The following is a 20,952-nucleotide window of genomic DNA, read 5'->3' on the forward strand; positions in this document are numbered from 1 at the left end:
AACTATAAAGATGGCATGGAGTCTAAAATAGAAAATTGCAAGATAGAATGTTTCCTCATAAAATCTATCCATCAGTCAGTCAATGTTGATGAACAGAAGACTATCCAAAGACCCTAGGTTTAAATTTGTTTGTGTTATGGAATTTCTATTTTCCGTTAATGATCCAGGGCTCAATAGTTCTCTCTCTTGGATGTTCATTTTACCTGTCCCAGAAATTTTCTGTGGATGGGGAGATATGTTTTTTTCTGGTAGTTGAGAATGTAGGTCATAGTGTTTGTGAGAACTACTCTACAAACAGAAAATATTGCCACATATAAATCCAAGATATTATTATTATTGCTATTATCTCTGCCTACTAATTACCTGAAGACCAGTTCATCCACTAAAACCTAACAAGGAATTTATGATCTTATCTACTAGCCATCTTTCCCTTTTTAAATGTTTACATGGTCAAAGGTACGAGGTGCAGAATAACATACGGATGAATAGGTCACACATATAAAAAGTGATCGTCTCTGGATCATTCTACATTTCTTTGGGAATAATTGAGGGGAAATAATAGAAAAAGCAAGAATGAAGAAATTTTAATTTATTAAACATTAATTAAAGGAGAAAGGAAACTCTAAGTCTTATAAAATAAAGTGCCTTTGGAGATTAATTTTGGTTAAATGCATAGAAAATTGTGTTGTTATATATATATATATTTCACATTTTTTATTAATTTATAATCATTTTACAATGTGTCAAATTCCAGTCTAGAGCACAATTTTTCAAATTTGTGTTGTTATATTAAAGAAAATAAGAAACAATCAAATTCTTTGATAAGTTTTAAAAATGCAAAAAAAGTGCTTAAAAACTCCAATTTAGAGATTAAAACACAAGTTTAAGCTTCCTAACTAAAAGGGAAAGAGAAGAAATTCCTCTTTTTCTGAGAATACGATAATGCCTTACTAAGCAACCCCCCAAAATTCTAAAATTTCAGGAAAAAAACCCTGAAAAATACAAATATCTCGGATATTCATATAATGAGAAGTCACAGAATAGACTGAAATAAATGTGCTTGTACTTACAACTGGTTGAAAATCATCATTGGATTCATTAAAAAATTTTAACATCGGAAGATACACTGATATTTTCTAAGATGTTGGTATATCAGAGTCACTTTGCTTAAAGAAGTATTGCTAGTTACTGGACATAATAAAACAGAATTATTCCAAAATATTTCCAATAAAAAAATTGGAATTACTGTACTGATACTAGAATTTATCATTTCCAAAATGCTGCAACTGTATTTTCCCACAGTGAAATCCTTGATGAGAGAAATATCTAAAATCATAGCTTACAGAAATTATTCAAGACATGTATAATTATGCTAAGCAATAGAAATAAAATTATCCTTGTCAAACTGTAGCATAATGACATTAATTAATTTGAAATTACAATCTCTTTCTCTATTTTAGAAGTTAGGCCTTATCTGTAGTAGTTTTGCTGTTTTACAAGTATAATGAAGTTCGACCAGGTAAACATTAAAATATGTGTTTGATCAGCAGAACTCCATTCTGAGCTGAAAATTCAGTTGATTTATAAGCAATATTAATGGAATGCTTCTGTTTCATTATGCTTATTTAATGAGGGAAACAAAATATGGAGATACTAAAACGTTGACTATTGGGTAGTTAAGAAATTCACATTGGCTGTTCTGATTGCCAGATTTGTTAGTATATTTTAGGATAGAGTATTTTATTTCCCTATTGCTTATGTATTTATGGATATTTTTGACCCATATAATTCATTATTTCTATACAAAGACGTAAAACAAAACCAAAATTCTAATTAATAAGACATGTTTGCAAAACACATACGCATTTTTTACAAGGTGGTACAGACTGCCATTGTTAAATATTTTAAGCAAGAACTAGTGTTTAAAACTTGGAAATTCTAGTTTTCCATTCTGAAAGGACATTTCTTTCTTTTTTATTTTTTAGTGATTATTTTTGAAAAGACATTTCTTATTTTACTCCTTGTCACTTATTTTCATTTAAGCAAGTCTACATTTCTTTGAACCCTAGAGGTAAAGAACATAGAATAGGATATCAGAATCCTGCTTAAGTTGATAGAGGTCAAGATACGGTTAGCTGGACAGGAGCCCACAGTACTTGGATGGAGATGAGTTTGCTGGTTTACGCACTAGCAAGAGTGGACGATTTACCTTGACTCAGTTGGAAGTGGATAGCATCACTATGACCTAGAAATTGGAGAAACTGTAAATGCATTAGCATGGAACCCATTCAGAAACATTTCCTGTGAACAATGGGAGGACCAGCCTCGTCATATTCCTGCTTACTGATCCACATCTGCTGGAATGTGGACAGGCTGGCCAGAATGGAGCCCCCAATCCAAACGGAATACTTCCGCTCTGGGGGAGCTATGATCTTGATTTTCATGGTGCTGGGTGCCAGAGATACAATTTCCTTCTGCATCCGGTCAGCAATGCCAGGATACATAGTGCTGCCTCCAGACAGCACGGTGTTGGCATACAGATCCTTGCGAATATCCACATCACACTTCATGACAGAGTTGAAGGTTGTCTCGTGGATCCCACTGGACTCAATGCCCAGAAAGGAAGGCTGGAAAATGGCTTCTGGGCATCGAAAGCGCTCATTCCCAATGGTGATCACCTGCCCATCGGGAAGCTCGTAGCTCCTTTCCAGTGAGGAGGATGCAGTGGCACTGACCATCTCCTGCTCAAAGTCCAGTGCCACATAGCACAGCTTCTCTTTGACATCACGAACAATCTCCCGCTCAGCTGTGGTGGTGAAGTTGTAGCCTCGTTCCGTCAGAATCTTCATGAGATAATCAGTCAGGTCTCTGCCCGCCAGGTCCAGACGCAGAATAGCATGGGGCAGGGCATAACCCTCGTAGATGGGCACCGTGTGAGTGACCCCATCCCCGGAGTCCATCACAATGCCTGTGGTCCGGCCCGAGGCATAGAGGGACAGCACAGCCTGGATAGCCACATACATGGCAGGTGTGTTGAAAGCCTCAAACATGATCTGAGTCATCTTTTCCCGGTTAATCTTGGGGTTGAGGGGTGCCTCGGTGAGTAGGATCGGGTGCTCATCCGGTGCCACGCGGAGCTCGTTGTAGAAAGTGTGGTGCCAGATCTTCTCCATATCGTCCCAGTTGGTGACCACTCCATGCTCAATGGGATACTTCAGGGTCAGGATGCCTCTCTTGCTTTGGGCCTCATCCCCCACATAGCAATCCTTCTGGCCCATTCCCACCATGACCCCCTGGTGCCGGGGACGACCTACCATGGATGGGAACACAGCCCGGGGGGCATCGTCACCCCCAAAGCCTGCCTTGCACATCCCTGACCCATTATCCACCACCAAGGCAGACAGCTCGTCCTCAGTCATGGTGATGGCCAGAATCTTCCAGATGGGGGAACAGAGGTTAAATCGAGAGTAAATACCAGACTCTGGTGTGCAAGAGAGAGAATGAACAGGCTGAAAACACTTCAGAACTGCCTTCAGAGAGGGGAGCCTGTGCTGTGATGACAGGTATTTAAAGGTACACACTGGCACCACCCACGTCCCATCCCACCAGTTCCCGGCATTCTGGGTGGGGTTGTCTCTGAGGTATTAATAATGAAGATGCTTATTATACAAATCATTAGTAGACCTTCCTTCATAAGGAGAAAATTGGCTACCAAGTGGCCAAATCTCAGGTTACTATAATTAGGCAACCCACACCTGGCTGTCAGCCTGCTTTGGCGCAGTGTCTAGGTAACTATGATGATGCAGTGGGGGATGTAAAAGCAAGATGAAAGAAAGCTAGTGCAAGGGATGGGTGACACTGCCAGAAGGGCCACTCTCTCCTCAGGTCACCCTCTGGGTCCATTTTCTCCACACTGGCTTTAACTTTTCATTCTTAATACATTGTTCTTATGACTTTGACTCTGCAAACTTAACTTTTTCAAGATTCCCGCCACCCCCAATTAGATTCCTAATCCCACAGGATATCATCATGATAGAGATTGTTTTAATGAATGAAAATGACGAATGGCCAAGAGTGGCCTGACACTTGTAAGTATAATGTATGGGTGTCATGTAAAATTTAGGAATATTTAACAGATTTCTAACACATTAGAGATCAAGTAAAATCAATAAAGTAAACCACTACAGGTTTTCTTCCTTGATGTAAATTTCTAATAACCAAATTTCATTAAGCACTACTATGGGTAGACATTGTTCATAGAACTAGGTTTATTGGGTTTATGTTGATTGCATAGAGGCAATGTGTTTTAATTGTGTTCAAATGTACACAATTAAAATATAGTAAGAATTAGCTTTCCTTCAATTTTAGGGCATATTACACTCTGATCATTTTATAGGAGCAGTTTGTCTAATAATATGTGTATTTTGATAAAACGGAGGATGTTAGTAATGTCTTACAGAGAAACAATTAAGGGAGTTTGTTGCTTTGTTCCTATATGTATTAGGTATGTAAGATATAATCTCCCCTGTCACCTCTTCTAAAGCAAGTTAATTTTTCATGCCCACATCTGTGTTCTCCAAAATCTTCATTTTGGTTAATTAATTAATCAACCCAACAGTGGTCACTTTGTAAGAGGTAGCAGCAGCTCTGCAGTACTGGACAGATGTATATCTTCTAGTTGAAGGCCAGAACTAGGTAGTGTCTTTGCCCATGAGCTTCTTGGGGAGTCATGGTAACACCAAGCTGTGAGTGTCCAACTTTCTTCTTTGTCTACAACTTGATATAGAATCATCTTTCTCTGGGTTTTCCCAGTGCTTTACCCTATAGTGTGCCTTCAAAACCTTCCTTCTGACAACCAGTCATGAAAAAATGTGTTTCATTACAAAATCCATAGTTCTGCTTTTTCTCCCCCACTAGGACTATCTGTCCCTTTAATTTTTTCTGTTACTGCAAAATCAATTCCTTCTTCAATAGAATTAAAGAATTCACCCTAAAACTTCACACTGAATGGTTTGTGTACTTCCTTTTTATGTAGCACAGCCAAACTTTTGATTAAAACAATATTTTATTGCTATAGGATGATGCTTCTGGAAATTCCTTTTTCTTTTTTAGACCTGTAACAAACTATATGCACATCCTACAAAATTGAAAACCGAAAACCAAAAACCAAAAAAAAAAAAAAAAAAAAAAAAAGAACCTACAAAAAAAACAAAAAACCCAGAAAACCCTCAAAAAAACACATTGCATTTAGCACCTATTCCTATTTATGAATCTTTAGTCTGGAATGTAAAACAAAGCCAAGTCAGTGTAGAAGCCCATATGACACCAGGAGCAACCTTTAGAGTCTACATTTACTGTAGCACTCTCCTTAGAACGGCCTTTGAACTGAGAGCTGGTTGGTAATGAATCCACACGGTGTAACTGATCCCTTGAGAGAGAGGCTGATGTGTGATTTTGCTACAAGACCTTCTAACCTCTTTTAATTTGGTGTCCCAAGAGAAATTTTCAGCAATTAAAGATTCTTAAAATAAGCTTACGTTCTTTTAATTAACCCCCAATAGTACAAGAGGGACACATTATAATTCAACAGTCATTTAAAAATATCATCTGTGGGACTGGTTACATTTTTTAAAAGTAGTAATACTTGTGTAAGTGAAACATAGGAAGATGGGTTTACAAATACTGGACCCTGGGGAGCTGTTCTTGAAGGTAATGGATCTTACAGCTGACTGGATTTGACAAATCTTTAGTTACCTAAACCTAAAACCAATGGGGGCCTTTGTGATTAGCTTTTGGAAGCTCAGGATATCATTTTCTTTTACATTTGCCTAGTTTGACTCTCATGCAGCTACACAAAACCCCAGAAAGGTGTAGGTGTGAGCATTATGTGTAAGGACAATGTGCTGAGATGACTTGGAGCAGTGCCCCACTCCCCATTCCAAGTTCCAGACCACAAACATTGATTAAACATCTATCATGTGCTGGGCACTGGTGATACACTGGTGAATAAAACACAGCCCTTATTTTTAAAGGGTTAACTCTGGTGGGTGAAAGCCACTTCTCCCCAGGCTGAAAGGTGGTCACTCTGCCCCGACACGGGAGCAGCCAGCTTGTGATCTGATGGTGCACTGCCGGTGCTGCACCAGCCCTTGTAACACATTTTGAATATCTTTCCCAAATACACAGATAATCATTACCTATGTAGAGGGAGAAGCAGCATGGTGTGATATGAAGGTGGAGGGAAACGCCCTTGAACCTGAGGAGAAGAGGAAGGGAGAAGCCAGGGAAGAGGACCCCTGGGCCGAGTCTCAGGATGAACAGGAAGCTGTTGGCAGCCAGGAGGGAATATCCCAGGTGTGAACGCCACCAACTGGAAAAAAAATCAGAGAATCAAGAATGTACTTGGAGCTGGGTATCTACACAAGTGTCAGCAAGGATTTAGAGCAGGAGTCTGCATCCTAGCAGGCGTGAGAGAGGGAGGGGAGCTCCAGAATTGGATGTAGCTTTCCCTCTGGGAACTGAAGATTTGACTACGTGCCTCCCACCATGTGCCCACAGAGGCCACATCTCAGTGATTATCTCCCATCCCCAGATGCTCATCTCTTAACCAAACTGCTGAGACTCAGAATTTTAATGAGGTCCCTTTGTGCTACCACCCAAGGGATCCAATTTAGAACATTGAGGTCAGCTACCTTCCTCCTTGGTCTCTGCTTGTTTCTTTCCTACTGGCCCCCCACTCTCTTTTGTCCTTTGTAGGTTTTACACATGTATCTGCCTTTCCCACTGTGTAGACTGCTCTGAGAATCTCCTTCACTGTACTCTGCTCTTAGTGGAAATTTGATACTTGTTTAATTAACAAATACAGGGATGGGTAGGTAATGAGATTTTTCATTACATACTCTGATCTAGTCATTGGTAGATAAGTATAGCCGACCCCTTTTTTAAAGTTAAAAATTCACTTATTTTATGGTTAAATACTGTCTAAGACTTATATTTTGCATTGATAAAATGGCTTAATCATATCTTGGGGACTGTAATTGTTCACTCAGGAGAAGTCTCTAACATATGGGTTTGGTAATTTCTTAGAATAAATCTACCAAAAACAATTACTGATGAAAGTTTATAGTGATTTACTATTTATTTGTTTTAATATGTAAAATTTTATAAAAACATATGAAAAATTTAGAAGTACAGTGACCACTCCCCCACATCAAACCTGACTCACCTGTTTTTTAAGGCAGGTGTGGGCAAGAGGGAGGAAGAGGTGGTGTGATGAGGTGCCACTTGGCCAGTCCAGAAGCACTAGGAAGGATAATTGGAGTGCAAGAATTGTTTTAGGGGTGCAGAGACCAGAGCTCCCAGCCCCCAGCCTGTGCTGGCCTCCTTTCTGTGAGCAAGATCAACGTTCACTCCACAGGGTGATAGGGCCCCCGTCACCCTACCCTGATGTTTAAAGGGACCAGAAATGGATTTTATGGCAGTTCTTCCTAACTCTTAATTTTAAAGTATGCCATCAACTTTTAGCTAGTTCAATAGACTTGTAAACGAAGTTGTTAAGAGGAGGAATGGATTCCTGGGAGCAGTAGATGAACCTTTGCAGATATCTTGACTCTAAGCAAAGAGGAGGTAAAACAGGGGAGGAAGGGTGTAAAATGAAAATGTCAATATTCACAGCAGCTTGGCCACTGCGATGTGCAGCCCGTACCCTCCAAGATGGAGGCAAGCTCCAAGTTGTGTTCTGATTCTGAAAGGTGGAGAGAGGAACAATGAAAATTGTGATCATTGATCACTTAGTGTGTTCCAGTCTCTCTGCTAAATGTTTCTCTGACACGCACCTGTTCTTTAACCATCATGACAATTATCCCAAGGTACCGAGGATTTTCATCCCCATTTTAGAAGGATTAAACTGAAGCTTAACGAATAAACTGACCTAAGCAACCCAGAGTGATGGAGGCAATGTCAGGATTGGAACCCAAGCAGATCCATTCCAGAGCTCAAGCTCTGCCTGAAGAATGGCTCAAAAAAAGGATGCAGGGCATTGGGTTGGCCCCCGGTGAGAGAGGCTGCCAACTAGGGCTGTGCCAGGGAGATCTTCGCATTCCCTGTTGGGAAACAGCATCATAAAGTGTCCAAACACCATCTTAGAGTGGAGACCAGGTTGAACATTAAAGTCATAAGAAAACCAAAAAGAACTCTAGAAAACTTTAGCAGGTTCTTCATGTTATTAATATGAATATCAAGATGTCTTACTTTCTAAGTGGAGAAAAATGAATGGTGATTTAATGCCTGGATGGAGAAAGACATTTACAAGTGAAGAGTCAAATCTATTACCTCAAATAAGAAAGTAGCATAAGAGTAGGATGGGCCACTAAAAAGCAAAAACTTGAATCATTAAGGAAAATGCATGCTTTGGATTGCAGCCATGTGGGAAGTGAAGCCCCCTACATCTTCAGACCCCAGATGGCATTGTCTCCAAACGTCCGGGTTTGACCATAACGTGCCAAGCGTGAGAGTAGAAGGTGGGGCAAGGACTGTGGTGTAGGAAGTGTGGTGCACCTGGGAGAGCCTGGGGTGATTGAATCCATCTGATGTTCTCTGAAGTAGGCCAAGAGTAGAAGCCAACCAAAATGGACAAGAACTACAGATTACAGAGGTGAAGGAGGCAAAACTTGAGAAGAATAAAATATTAGGTCAAAATAAAGGCCCTAGTGATCAGATCACCTTAGAGAGTATGAGTTAGAGTTAGGGATAGTTCACTTGGAAGCTGAGATAATTCGCTGAGTAGGGGGACTCAGGGCCTGAAAGGACTTGAAGGGACGATCTTACAGACAGAGAGGAAACAACTCTGAGTGGAGGTGTGATTTGTACAGACTGGGGCTGGGGAGATCACAGGTCCTTAAGGCTAATTTAATGAGTCCCATCTTTCATTAAAAAAACAACAAAACGTGAAAACTGCCTTGTAGCCACCGAGTTGTGTTTGTTGTTTCTTCTTCATTCTGGGTAACCTGGCTTCGTTACTGCTTAAGTATCAGACCTGATTTCTTGCAGTTTCATTAAGGTCTCTGTAGGTCCCTGTCTACACAAAGGGATTGTGGATTATCAGATGCTGGAACGCAACAGGTCCTCTCCTCTGAAACAGTGCTTGCTGCTCAGGGAATGCGCTACCCTTTCTAGGTAAGGCACGTAGGAGGTGGAGGGCACTGGATGAGAAAGCTAACTCAGGGTTTGGAAGCTGCGTAATTTACCTTCCGGGGAAAATTTTGGTTGGTAGGAGATGACTCAATGTAGCTTATTCTTTCTTAAGTCAAGGGAAGCTGTCTTTCTGGGGATCTCAGGAGACACAGTTGGGAAATTATTTCCAGTATCTGGAACTAGTAAGACCCCCTGAGGGTTTTAGTTATCTTTTTGCTGATGTCAAGGTGGCATGTTTTCTGTTGACAGGAATAGGAAGGAGGATCCTTTGGGGTGGACTTCAGGAGACGGGGGGACTTACAGAGAAGATAGGAAATCTAGCAAAAAATGGGGGAAGTGGACTATCAGAACTTGAACCTGTCTGTTGATGTTGAGGGTTTCTCTTCCTTTAGTTATCCTGTTGTGAAGTCCAGGAAAAATAATACCGAATAAGCCACAGAGAAGATGGTCCTAGTATTTGGCAGGTTCGAGATTGCTCATCGGGCCAGCCCGTGATGTAATACAGAGCGTGCAGACTGGGCACAACTTCTTTGGTCCATACAGCGTTGCTACTAAGGTTTTTAAATTTTTACGTATTTGTAAAACAGACCCCTGAATTCCCGCTTTCCTTGAAAAATATAAAAAGAAAGATCAAGCGACATTGGATCTCATTCCCAAACTACAGCTGAATAGCCGTTACCCCCTTTAGCAGGGATGCGAGTTCTGCTTTCCCCCTTGGCCCCCCTCATTCCTGTAGTGTTGCTCCCACCCAACTTCATTCATGCTCCTTGTAGGAATGTGAGTTTAATGTGTTCTGAGAAATTGGAGAGGAGCATGCATTTTGGAGGGGTAGGGGAGGGAAAAGGACAGATGGACTCTGTTCTATGGTCCTTTGTTGCTTTGGGGATGGGTTGGTATTTACAAGAGAGGAAAAATACTGTATGGCTGAGTTTCTTTAACTACATGACAACTGTCCAATGTAATACTTAGTCTTTAGGAATTTGGAAAGAAATTCAATGAGAAGGGAGGTTCTGTCCTTCATTGTTCTATTGAGGTTGGGATATAGTGGAATGGGTTTGTGGTACATAAGGAAGGATTTTAACTAACAAATTAGAAGAAAATTGTGAATATAATGCATTACAACTTTGTTTTTTGGTGAAATGTCTCTGTTGCTATTTTGAAGAGAAAATTCAAGGTGCCAGAATCCTGTTCTGTTTCTCCTGTTCTGGTTTGCCAGGTTGGAAAAGACTGGACTGGGTTTTTAAATGATGTTATCACATTCTGGATTTTTTTTTCCTCTTCTTTAAAGCAGGAAGTCTGTCCTTATGAGGGAAATGAATGCATTTTGACTTCTTCAGGTCCCTTTCCTCTGAAATATGATTTTTTTGGAAAAGGATACCCAAAGATGCTCAATATAAGAATTTGCTTAAGGGAAGCATTAGTTGAAGCAGCCACAGCAAGTCCTCCTTTTGTTACATTCAGCTACAAATGGAATCTGGGCCAAACTAGTGGAGTATCAGAAATGGACTTTGGGATTAAAATAAAAAAGGAAAAATTCTTTTGTTGATATCTCTGGTTAACATTGGTGGTATTTTCAGTTCTAACCAAAAAGAAATGATAAAAGGTTATATAAAAGGTTAATTGGAAGTACTGTATGTAACATAAAAAATGCAAAAGAATTCAGGAATATTAACCCAAGGGCAAGCTTTGCCAAAGAAAGTAGAGCGACTGGGAAGCAATACAAAGCAGAATTTTATTTGTTTCATGCAAATCAAACATTCATTTATGGAAATGAAAGATTAGCATGTGACTCACATATGAACCTGTCACTCTTTGCTCTAAAGCTTCTGATGACTCCCATTTGCTATAGAACAAAGTCCAAACTGCTTAGTATAGACTTTAAGACCCTCTATTATCTGGCTCTGACCTACTTCCCTAGCCTGATATTTACATCCTCGCCTTCCCCATCCAGGAACCTCATGTTCCTGAACTAATTGCTGCCCCTGTTCCCTTGGACCTGATGCTGTTGCTTATTCCACCGGGAATGTCTTTCCACCTTCTCCGTCCTTTGACCTTCCATCAATCTCAGATGCTCACCAGTTTCCCCGTAAAGCCTTCTCCAGTTTACCCACAAGGGGTTAATCTCTTGCATCTCTCCAATCCCACAGCGCTTAGCTGATACTGCGGTTGTGGTTCTCATCCCTTTCTGTCCTGTATTATTTATGTACATGGTTGTCTCCCTCACTACACTCTCTAGATCTTGTCCATGTTTTATTTCTAACAGTGCTTACGGCGGGGTCTTTCAGCTTCCGTTGTTCAATCGTTGACTGTTGACCTGTACTTCCAGTGTTTATTTTTAAACAAATACTTCATTGATCAGGCTGTGCTAACATTCCAACATTTCTGTGTGTAAGTTCTAGCCTCTCATATCCAATACCAAGTTAATCAGCTTCTCCAAAGTGCTCCGTTTATACCAGTGGCCTCAACATTTTCAAAATCTTTCAGTTTTCTATCTGATGATCATTTTTGACTCAACCACTTTATTCTTTTTCTTTTTTAAACATAATGTGGTATGTCATCAGATTCTCTTGGATATTCTTTGAGATAATTTCCGTTTTCTCATTTTTGCTCCTATTTGCTCTTAGTTCAGGCCTGGGTCACTTCACACTCAGCTAAGTTCCAGAGTACTTTGCTGAATAATTCTTCCAACACCAAACCCTTCTGAAAACCATTGCCAGCAAACTTTAATCATGTATACTAAAATCTCCCAGGCTCCAAATTTGCTGTCACATAAAATCTCAACTTCTCTGTCATGCTCAGGTTCTACAATAACTGTCAAAACCTAGTAGTTAAGAACATAGCTCTAAAACCTGGCAGAGCTTGGTTTGTCCCCAAACTTGCTAGGTCTATAAACTGAGGCATTTCAGAACTTCCCCCAAAGTCTCAGTTTCCTCCTCTCTAAGCTGAAGATACATGTCTCTACCTCATAAAGTTGTCTTGGGTTTGGCATGAGATGATGCCTATAAAGAGTTCAGCAGAGTGTGTGGTAAGATCCAAGTGCAGTACATATTAGCAACAATCATGGCATCTCCCATGACTCTGCAGGATGGCTGCTCATTTGCGCCTCCTTATGGTGAAGGCTGTGAAGAGCAGGTAGCAGAAGAGCTCTGACAAGGATCCTAATGGGGACTGAGCAAACACTACGTATGGGGCAGGAGTCTATGTTTAGCACTAAGAAAAGGAAAGTTAGGGATGGCTAAAGGGAGGTGGACAGTTGGTGAAACACCCTGAAGCCAATACAGAGAGGTCTGAACTGCATAAGCCAGGCAGGGATTGGTCATCCTATGTCAGGGGTGGCTACATTCTGAGTAGAGATGGAAACTACATTCTCGGGATTCATTGGTTTAGACAGCGTACATCTCTTACTGATCTAGATGCAGTGCTTTTGTACTCCTTGGGTTTGGAGGCTTGGGGGGCAGTCTGTTTGCACTTTTGACCGCATGTTGAATTGGGGCTTAGTGGAGTCACATGGTAGAGCTGAGGCGAGGGCAGGGGAACTCCAGCAGCCCATGTATGCGTCTCATAAGTGACCCCTACATGCGAACCGTGCTCTCTGCATAATCAGTGGTGATTATTGGCAGAAACTAGAAAACCTGTAGCAGGTCTGAGGGCCATTAGACATCAGAAAGCATTGTTGGCATTGTTCTGAAGCACCAAGTTCTAGCCACTTCTTACTGGCTGAGGAGTCACTTATCTGTCTAGTAAGGTTGCTATATATACTTTGTAATTTTGTTTCGGTTTAGAACATAAGCATTTGTTTATATCATTAGACTTTTAAACCCTTCTTGAGTATTTTCTAATTTGTGTCTGAAATTTCCACATAATTTGTAAGAAAACAAAAATTCACAATTCTGTATGAATGATGGTTTAGACATCAGCAGAGATCACATATTTGTACATTATAAGGTATATTGCTGTTTACTGCAGAATGCTTGTTCAATTGTCTAATCATACTATTGGTCAAGTCTGGAACAGACAGTGGCACTGCAGAATCTCGTGTGCTGTACTGAAGAAACCGGAAGTTTTATCTGTTCTATTCCTGTTCCATGGGCTTCCTGACATAATCGTGGAGGCAGCATGGGAGAGAGGAAAGAACACTGGCTGCTCTCAGGGCTCTGGATAGTTCCATATGTTTCACTAGCCACCCAGATGGCTTTGGGCAAGCCATTTAGCTGCTGTGACTTCAGAGTCCTCACGTGTAAAATGAAGTGAGGAGACTTCTTCTTATCTGGTAGATTAAACATATGTATTTGTCTCCACTTTCTCTGAAAATACCACTAAACTTTGCAGTCAGGAAGTAAAAAGGCACTAAAGTCAAGGACAAAGTGAGCAGGAAAGGACATAGAACAGTAATATTTTGAAAGTAGGAAAGACGTGAGTGAGTGGTAACTATGCTGACTTGGGTAAGGGGAAACCTCAGCTGGGAGTAGGGGAGGCCCTGAGCAGTAAGGTTCCTATTTGAGACAGCAAGGCTCAGTGGGAGCCCAGGTACTTCTGAAATTGGGGAAGCTTTGGGGTCAGAAACAGAAAAATTGGCTAAAGATACGTATCAAAAGCAGATATATCAAAAATACTCTTCCTGCCCCTGCACCGTATCTCTGGGGCTTTAGCTGGGAAAGCTGGGCTGACCCACTTCTGATTCATAGTGTCTTTCCTGCCTCAGCAGCCTAAGCTCCGGCTCTTCACCTTGGCTGGACAGGCTTCCGAGAGAGCAAGTCGAAGCCTGCAAGGACTCTTGAGGCCTGGACTGGGACATGCTAGTGTCTCCTCCATGCATTCACCTGGGCAAAGCAAGTGGCAAGGTCAGCTCAGATTCAAGGGGAGGAGAGATAGATTCTACCTCTTGATGGACAGAGCTCCAAAGTCACATTAGCTGCAAAGGGGTGTGGATACAAAAAGAGGAAAAGTTGTTTCCAGTTTTGCAAACAATCTACCATAAGACACAATACGAATGGCATTCATGAAAAAACCCAGTTTTCAAAATTGCACCCTAAAAATAAAAGGCCATATGGGAAAAAGAAAAAAGGATTGGGGCAGAGAATTAAAAACTTATGCAAAGCATTAACAAAAATAATAATTGATACTCAGGGAAATAACTTGGACTCTGAAGGCAGGCAGCTGATTGTGGCTGGGGCCTGTTACGGCTGGTATGTAACAAGAATAATTGAGTGGGAAGGTTGGCAACATTTGCAGGAGAGCAGGGCTGCTAGTAACTCACACAGGGTAGGCAGAAGTGGCGTTTTAAGTCAGTGTGGCTGCTCTTAAGGTACTGAGAGGCAGTACAACCTGCCAGAAGTCAAAAGCCACAGTGCTGGGGAATAGCCTCTTCATGGTGGAAGCCCAGGTAGAGGTGCTTGTTTTAATTTTCAAAATACAGGCAGAACAGTTCCTGTTGCCAATGCAGCAACTGATTTAAAAGCTTTTTCCTTTTCTGCTGAAAGTTGAAATTCCACTCCACATTCTATTCTCTGGTGCTTAGGAAATACTGCACATGAATTAGTGTGACTTACGCATTATACCAACAATTTTTCTTTGTGCCAACTGCGTCTTAGCTAATTTGTATTATTAAGTAAACACTTGTGTAGTGCAGGGAGAGATTCTCAGCCTCTTTTCCCGACTTCCTTCCAAAGCAGGCCTCGAGCCAGTCCTGAATCACCTGGGTAGGAGGGTGGAGGGCGAATGAGCCCAAGATACTATCAGTGAGGGAGGGTCTCTCAAATCATCTCATGGTGAAGGCTATTACTTTAAACACAAGGAGCTTCCAGTCACCTCTTTATTGCCTCCCTCTTACAATGTGAGTGATGGCCAAGAATACCAGCCATTTGGTTATAGCTTCCAATATGAAAGACAGACCCCAAAGAGACAATGGGAACAAGAGGACCACAAAAGAAGCCAAGAAAATGCAAGAAACAGAAGAAAGAAAGGTCTAAAAAAAGTAAAACTATAATATCTTCAGAGAGATAAAAGATGATATTGCATCTATAAAGCAAGAACAGAATGGCATAAAAAAAAATAGAGAACCAAAAAGAGCTCTTAGAATTTAAAAACAAGATTGCACAAATAAAAATTTCAGTAGCAAAATTGGAAGATAAAGTTGAGGAAGTCTCCCAGAAAGTATGGCAAAATTGATAAAGAGGCAGAAAAATAGGAGAAAAGAAATTTTTTAAAAATGAAAGGATTAATCTGACAGGTGCAAAATCCAACTTTTTTCCCCCAGCAAGGAAAAAAAAGTTTTTTCAGAACTGAAAGATACAAACTTTTAGACTGAAATTTTAAAGTTACAAATAGATGAGAGAACCCACATCACAGCTCGTATCATTGTCAGATTTTAAAATACTGGTATAGAGAAAATGTTGTAAAAGTTTTAAGTAGGAAAAAACCCCAATAGATCACAAAGAAATGAAAATTGGAGTGTCATCAGTCTTCTCAATAGGAAAATGAGGACTTCTGAGGGAAAATGATATCCAAGCTAGAGTTTCATACCCAGCCAATCTCATAATTAATCTGACAAAATAATAAAGCTTTTCAAACATGTAAGTTCTCAAAATTTTATCTCCCACTCACCTCTTCTTAGTTAATACTAGCATATGTGCTCATGGAAAACTAGAGGATATTTCAGGAGAGAGGAAAATATGGGACACAGATAATAAGGAACTCAGATCTCGAAATAAGCCAAAGAAATTTCCAGGATGATGTGAAGGGAGATTCAGATACAGTAGCTGTAAAACAAACCCAGAGAGAATGGAAGACTCCAGAAAGGTGTTACAAAGGAAATGATGAAACTCACAGAATTCCTAATGTTCTTGAATGCATTAAGAAAAGATTTATGGCCTTGGTAGGGATTTTGGGGATAGGGACATAGAATAGTAACTAAACAAAGAAAAGAGGTTAGTAACTCTAAAATTGCATGTATGTGAAAATGTAGATGATACTGAGATGGTACTGTAAATGCTGAATAATGATTCTATGATAGTTAATGATATAATTATACTGGATTTTGGGAAACAGGGAATTTGTGAGTGGGTAGAGGCATCAAGAGCGCTAAATCTTCCTCTTCCATAATAGGAAGACACAGATACCATCTACATCTGAAACACCAGGAAATAGCTATATAAATATGTTGTTTAAAAATAAGGAGATGAAAACCAAAACAAACATAGAAAAGAATGATTAGTTGCCTCTGAGAAGAAATTGGTGGTAGAAAGTGGTGGGACAGGGGAATTCAGTTTTTTATTATAAACCTTTTATAACTAAATAACTCTAAAGTATGCATATATAATTTTGATAAGAACCAACAAGTTACAAAGTATTGGACCTTCACCAGAAAAAAATCTCTAATCTCATCATCCAGAGATAATCACTACTGTTCTTTTCACATATTTTTCCTACACAGTTGAGACCTTGTAATATACAGTTTTGTATCTTGCTTTCTTTACATATCAGTGTATCGCAGAAATTTCCCCCTATATCATATAAAACACAGATAATAAATAAATTGATGAAGAGTTTCCAGTAGATGTTCTTTAAGGGTCCTTTCCCTCTGTAAGATAAAATAATGAGTTAGGCTAGATACAAGAACCATATTTCCTGGAACTGGATGGGGGATGTTTTGATTTCAAATTATGCTGTCTACTTACTAAATCATGTTTCCTTTTTTTGGAGGGGAGAGATAGTTCTATATATGTGATCTTTGAGAGAATAAGCATCTGTGTCCATGGAGACATGCTGTCACCTTTGGGAAAATTGACTCTGTGACATATAAGTTGTTTCAGTTCAGTTTTACTGTACTTGACAATAACAATGACATCTTATATATACATACTGCCTTTTAAGAGCTGTCTTTGCCTCATCTCACTTGATTTTCACAATAACTGTGAGATAAATAGATGATTTTTTATACAACCCAAACACACTAATTTTTAATATAATATGAATACTAATAATGGTATCTACCCTAAAGAACACTGCATTTGTCTACGAAAGGACTTTTTCATGTAAAATTACGTGAGATTCTTTGTTTGGGAGAATTGGGCTGTAGAAAATTCATGGACATGCTGGAACTCTAGTGGAAATTCTGTGCCTTGCTCACCTCTGTTCATCCATCCATCCATCCATCCATTCATTCATCCATCTACCCAACCATGTGTGTTCTGTGGGCTGTAAAAGAGATCATGCAGATCTCAGATAATTCTTCCTTTTGGCCAATTATGGAATCATGTCCAAGTTATAACATGAGTTTATCTTCTCTTCCTCTAATGGTAGTTTCCCTCAAAGCTTTTCCCCTTGAATAGAGTAAGCTCAAGATTGTCATATTTGTAGGACCTCAGCAAACTCAGAGATGGGAGAGGGTAGGGCTGCTCCATTAAAATAGTGAGGAGAAAGAACCATCTCATTTTATGCAACCACCCTGAACTATGACTGGTCTGGGAAGTAAAGGACTGTGTGGGTTGGGACAAAACGTCCTAATCTTAAAAAAACCAACCAACCAAGTGACCAACTGATCAACCATCATCTCTTCATCTGAAACACAGAAACAGAGTTCAGAACTCATTCAAAAGGCATGTTGTGAAGATCACAGTAAGTTTCCTCATTGTTTTAAGATATTTAGGAATCTCTATGGTGAAGGAGTTGAAAGCTTTCTACCTTTGGCACAAGAAAAATAGTCAAGGTTCAGCCCATCCTGCCATGATAAAACTTGAGAAAAACCATTGGAAATAATGAAGAGGGAGCCTATAATTCTGGGTAAACTGCACTCCTCCAACTTGAGGTCTGGTTTCTCTGGAAATTACAGGGAAGGTGGTGCAAATTCCTCTTTATATCCTTCCCAGAGTTCTTAGAGAAGTTCTTTCAGCTATTATTTTTATGGACTGTGTGTGTGTGTAGGAGTAACAATGTGTGTTTGGCTGGAGAAAGATCTCTGTCTACACTCTGGTTCTTTATAATTTTCATTTCAATAGAGTCAATTTAATTTTTAAATTTCATAATTTTTTTTAAAGCAAAGGAATTCCCTTGATTTATAATTTGCTGAGAACTTACCATTGTTTGGCTATGATCCAAAGAAAAGGGAGAATAAAGAATGGCTTAATGAATGCAAATCAATCAATGTGATATTCCCAGCAACAAAAGAAAAGTCAAAAAGCTCATGATCATCTCAATAGTGGCAGAAAAAGCATTTGATAAAATGCAACATCCATTCATGGTAAAAACTCTTGGCATGAGTATAGAGGGAACATATCGCAACATAATAAAAGCCATGTACAACAAACCCACAGCCAGTATAATATGCAAATGAAAAGCTGAACATCTTCCCACTAAATTCTGGAACAAGACAAGGATGCCCACTCTCACCACGTCTATTCAACAAAGTATTGGAAGTCCTAGTCACAGCAATCAGACAAGAAAAAAAATACGAAATAAAAAAAATCCAAATTGGATGGTAAGAGGTAAAATTGTCATTGTATGCAGATAACAGGATACGCTGTATAGAAAATTCTAAAAACTTCACACAAAAACTGTTATAACTAATAAATGAATTCAGCAAGGTAGCAGGATACAAGATCAATATACAGAAATCTGTTGGATTTTTTTACACTAACAGTGAAATATGAGAAAGAGAAAGTTAAAAAAAAATCCTGTTTAAAATTGCATCAAAAATAAATAATCTAAGAATAAACCTAACCAAGGAGGTGAAAAACCTATATGCTGAGAACTATAAAACATTGATAAAGGAAACTGAAGTTAATACAAAGCAGTGGAAACATATCCCATGCTCTTGGATTGGAAGATTAATATTGTTAAAGTAGCCATACTACCTAAAGCAATCTACAGATATAATGTTATCCCTATCAAATTATGTATGACATTTTTTACAGACCAAATAATCCTAAAATTTATATGGAATCACAAAAGACCCAGAATTGCCAAAGCAATTCTGAGGCAAAATAACAAACCTGGAGACATAACCCTCCCAGACTTCAGACAGTAATACAAAGCTACAGTAATCAGTACAGTGTGGTATATGCAGAAAAACAGGCATATTGATCAATGGGACAGAGTAGAGAGTCCAGAAATAAACCCACACACCTATGATCAATTAATCTTCAACAAAGGAGGAAAAATATCCAGTGGAGAAAAGACAATCTCTTCAGCAAGTAGTGTCAGGAAAGCTGGACAGCTGCATGTTAACCAATGAAGTTAGAACACTCCCTCACAGCATTAACAAAAATAAACTCAAAATGGCTTAAAGACTTAAATATAAGACATCACACCATAAAACTAGAAGAAACCATAGACAAAACATTCTTGGACATAAATCACAGTAAGGACATAAGTCATAGTAATATTTTCTTAGTCTCCCAAGGCAATAGAAATAAAAGCAAAAATAAATAAATGTGACCTAATCAAACTTAAAAGCTTTTGCACAGAAAAAGAAACCATAAACAAAATGAAAAGACAAACTATGGATGGGAGAAAATATTTGCAAATGATGCAGCTGACAGGGGCTTAATATCCATAATATACAGACAGCTCATACAACTCAATATCAAAAAAACCAAGCAACCCAATCACAAAATGGGTAGATGACCTAAATAGACATTTCTCCAAAGAAGACACACAGATGGCCCACAGTCACATGAAAAGATATTGCTGATTATCAGAGAAATACAAATAAAAACTACAGTTAAGTATCACCGCACACCAGTCAGAATGACCATCATTAAAAAGTCCACAAACAATAAATGCTGGAGAGGATGTGGAGAAAAGGGAACCCACCTACATTATTGGTGGGAATGTAAATTGGTGCAGCCACCATAGATAATAGTCTGTAGATTTCTTAGAAAACTAAAAATAGAGCTACCATATGATCCAGTAATCCTGCTCCTGGGTATATATCCAGAAAAGATAAAAACTCTAATTCAGAAAGATACATGCACCCCAGTGTCCATAGCAGCACTATTCACAATAGTCAAGATATGGAAGCAACCTAAGTGTCCATCAAAAGATGAACAGATAAAGAAGATGTGGTATGTATATACAATGGAATATTACTCAGCCATAAAAAGAATGAAATAATGCCATTTGCAACAACATGGATGGGCCTAGATACTGTCATACTAAGTGAAGTAACTCAAACAGAGAAAGACAAATACTATATCACTGTATGTGGACTATAAATATGATACAAATGAGCTTATTTACAAAACAGAAATAGACTCACAGACATCGAGAAAAAACTTATAGTTACCAAAGAGGAAAGGGGAGGGAGGGATAAATTAAGAGAATAGAATTAACAGATATATACCACTATATATAAAATAGATAAACAATAAGGATTTATTCTGTAGCAGGGGGAACTGTATTCAATATCTTGCAATAACCTATCATGGAAAATAATCTGAGGCTCTACACCTGAAACTAACACAATATTGTAAATCAACTATAGTTAAGTGAATAAAGTGTATATATATACTTTATTCACTTAACTATAGTGTATATTTATATATATATATATAAAACAAAAATAGAGGAAAGGGTGAGTAGAAGGACAAGTCCTATCAGAGAGTTCTGGGGTCACTGACTGCCTCAGTGCCCTTTCTACCCCAATGAGCTATGAGAATAAGAAACCACCAAACACCTGTTACTCTTATCAGAAACCTGGACTTTCCATTTCATACCACACAAATGAAAATGGAGGAAAATTAATTGAAGGCACTGTAGACC

At 39.2% G+C, this 20,952-nt stretch overlaps 1 protein-coding gene across 1 annotated transcript; it reads right to left on the reverse strand.

Moving 5' to 3' along the window:
• Positions 1–614: 614 nt before the first annotated feature.
• On the reverse strand, positions 615–3,532 carry ACTBL2 (actin beta like 2). Its single transcript, XM_010966274.3, has one exon. The coding sequence runs from the start codon at positions 3,417–3,419 to the stop codon at positions 2,289–2,291; it is 1,131 nt and encodes a 376-aa protein (XP_010964576.1). The 5' UTR covers positions 3,420–3,532; the 3' UTR covers positions 615–2,288.
• Between the last annotated feature and the right edge of the window lie 17,420 nt (positions 3,533–20,952).

Source organism: Camelus bactrianus, chromosome 3, assembly GCF_048773025.1.
Source record: "Camelus bactrianus isolate YW-2024 breed Bactrian camel chromosome 3, ASM4877302v1, whole genome shotgun sequence".
Classification (NCBI taxonomy): domain Eukaryota; kingdom Metazoa; phylum Chordata; class Mammalia; order Artiodactyla; family Camelidae; genus Camelus; species Camelus bactrianus.

Bases quoted from the DNA above. Each gene is read 5' to 3' on its own strand.
- ACTBL2 (XM_010966274.3), bottom strand. From the start codon at position 3,419: ATGACTGAGGACGAGCTGTCTGCCTTGGTGGTGGATAATGGGTCAGGG.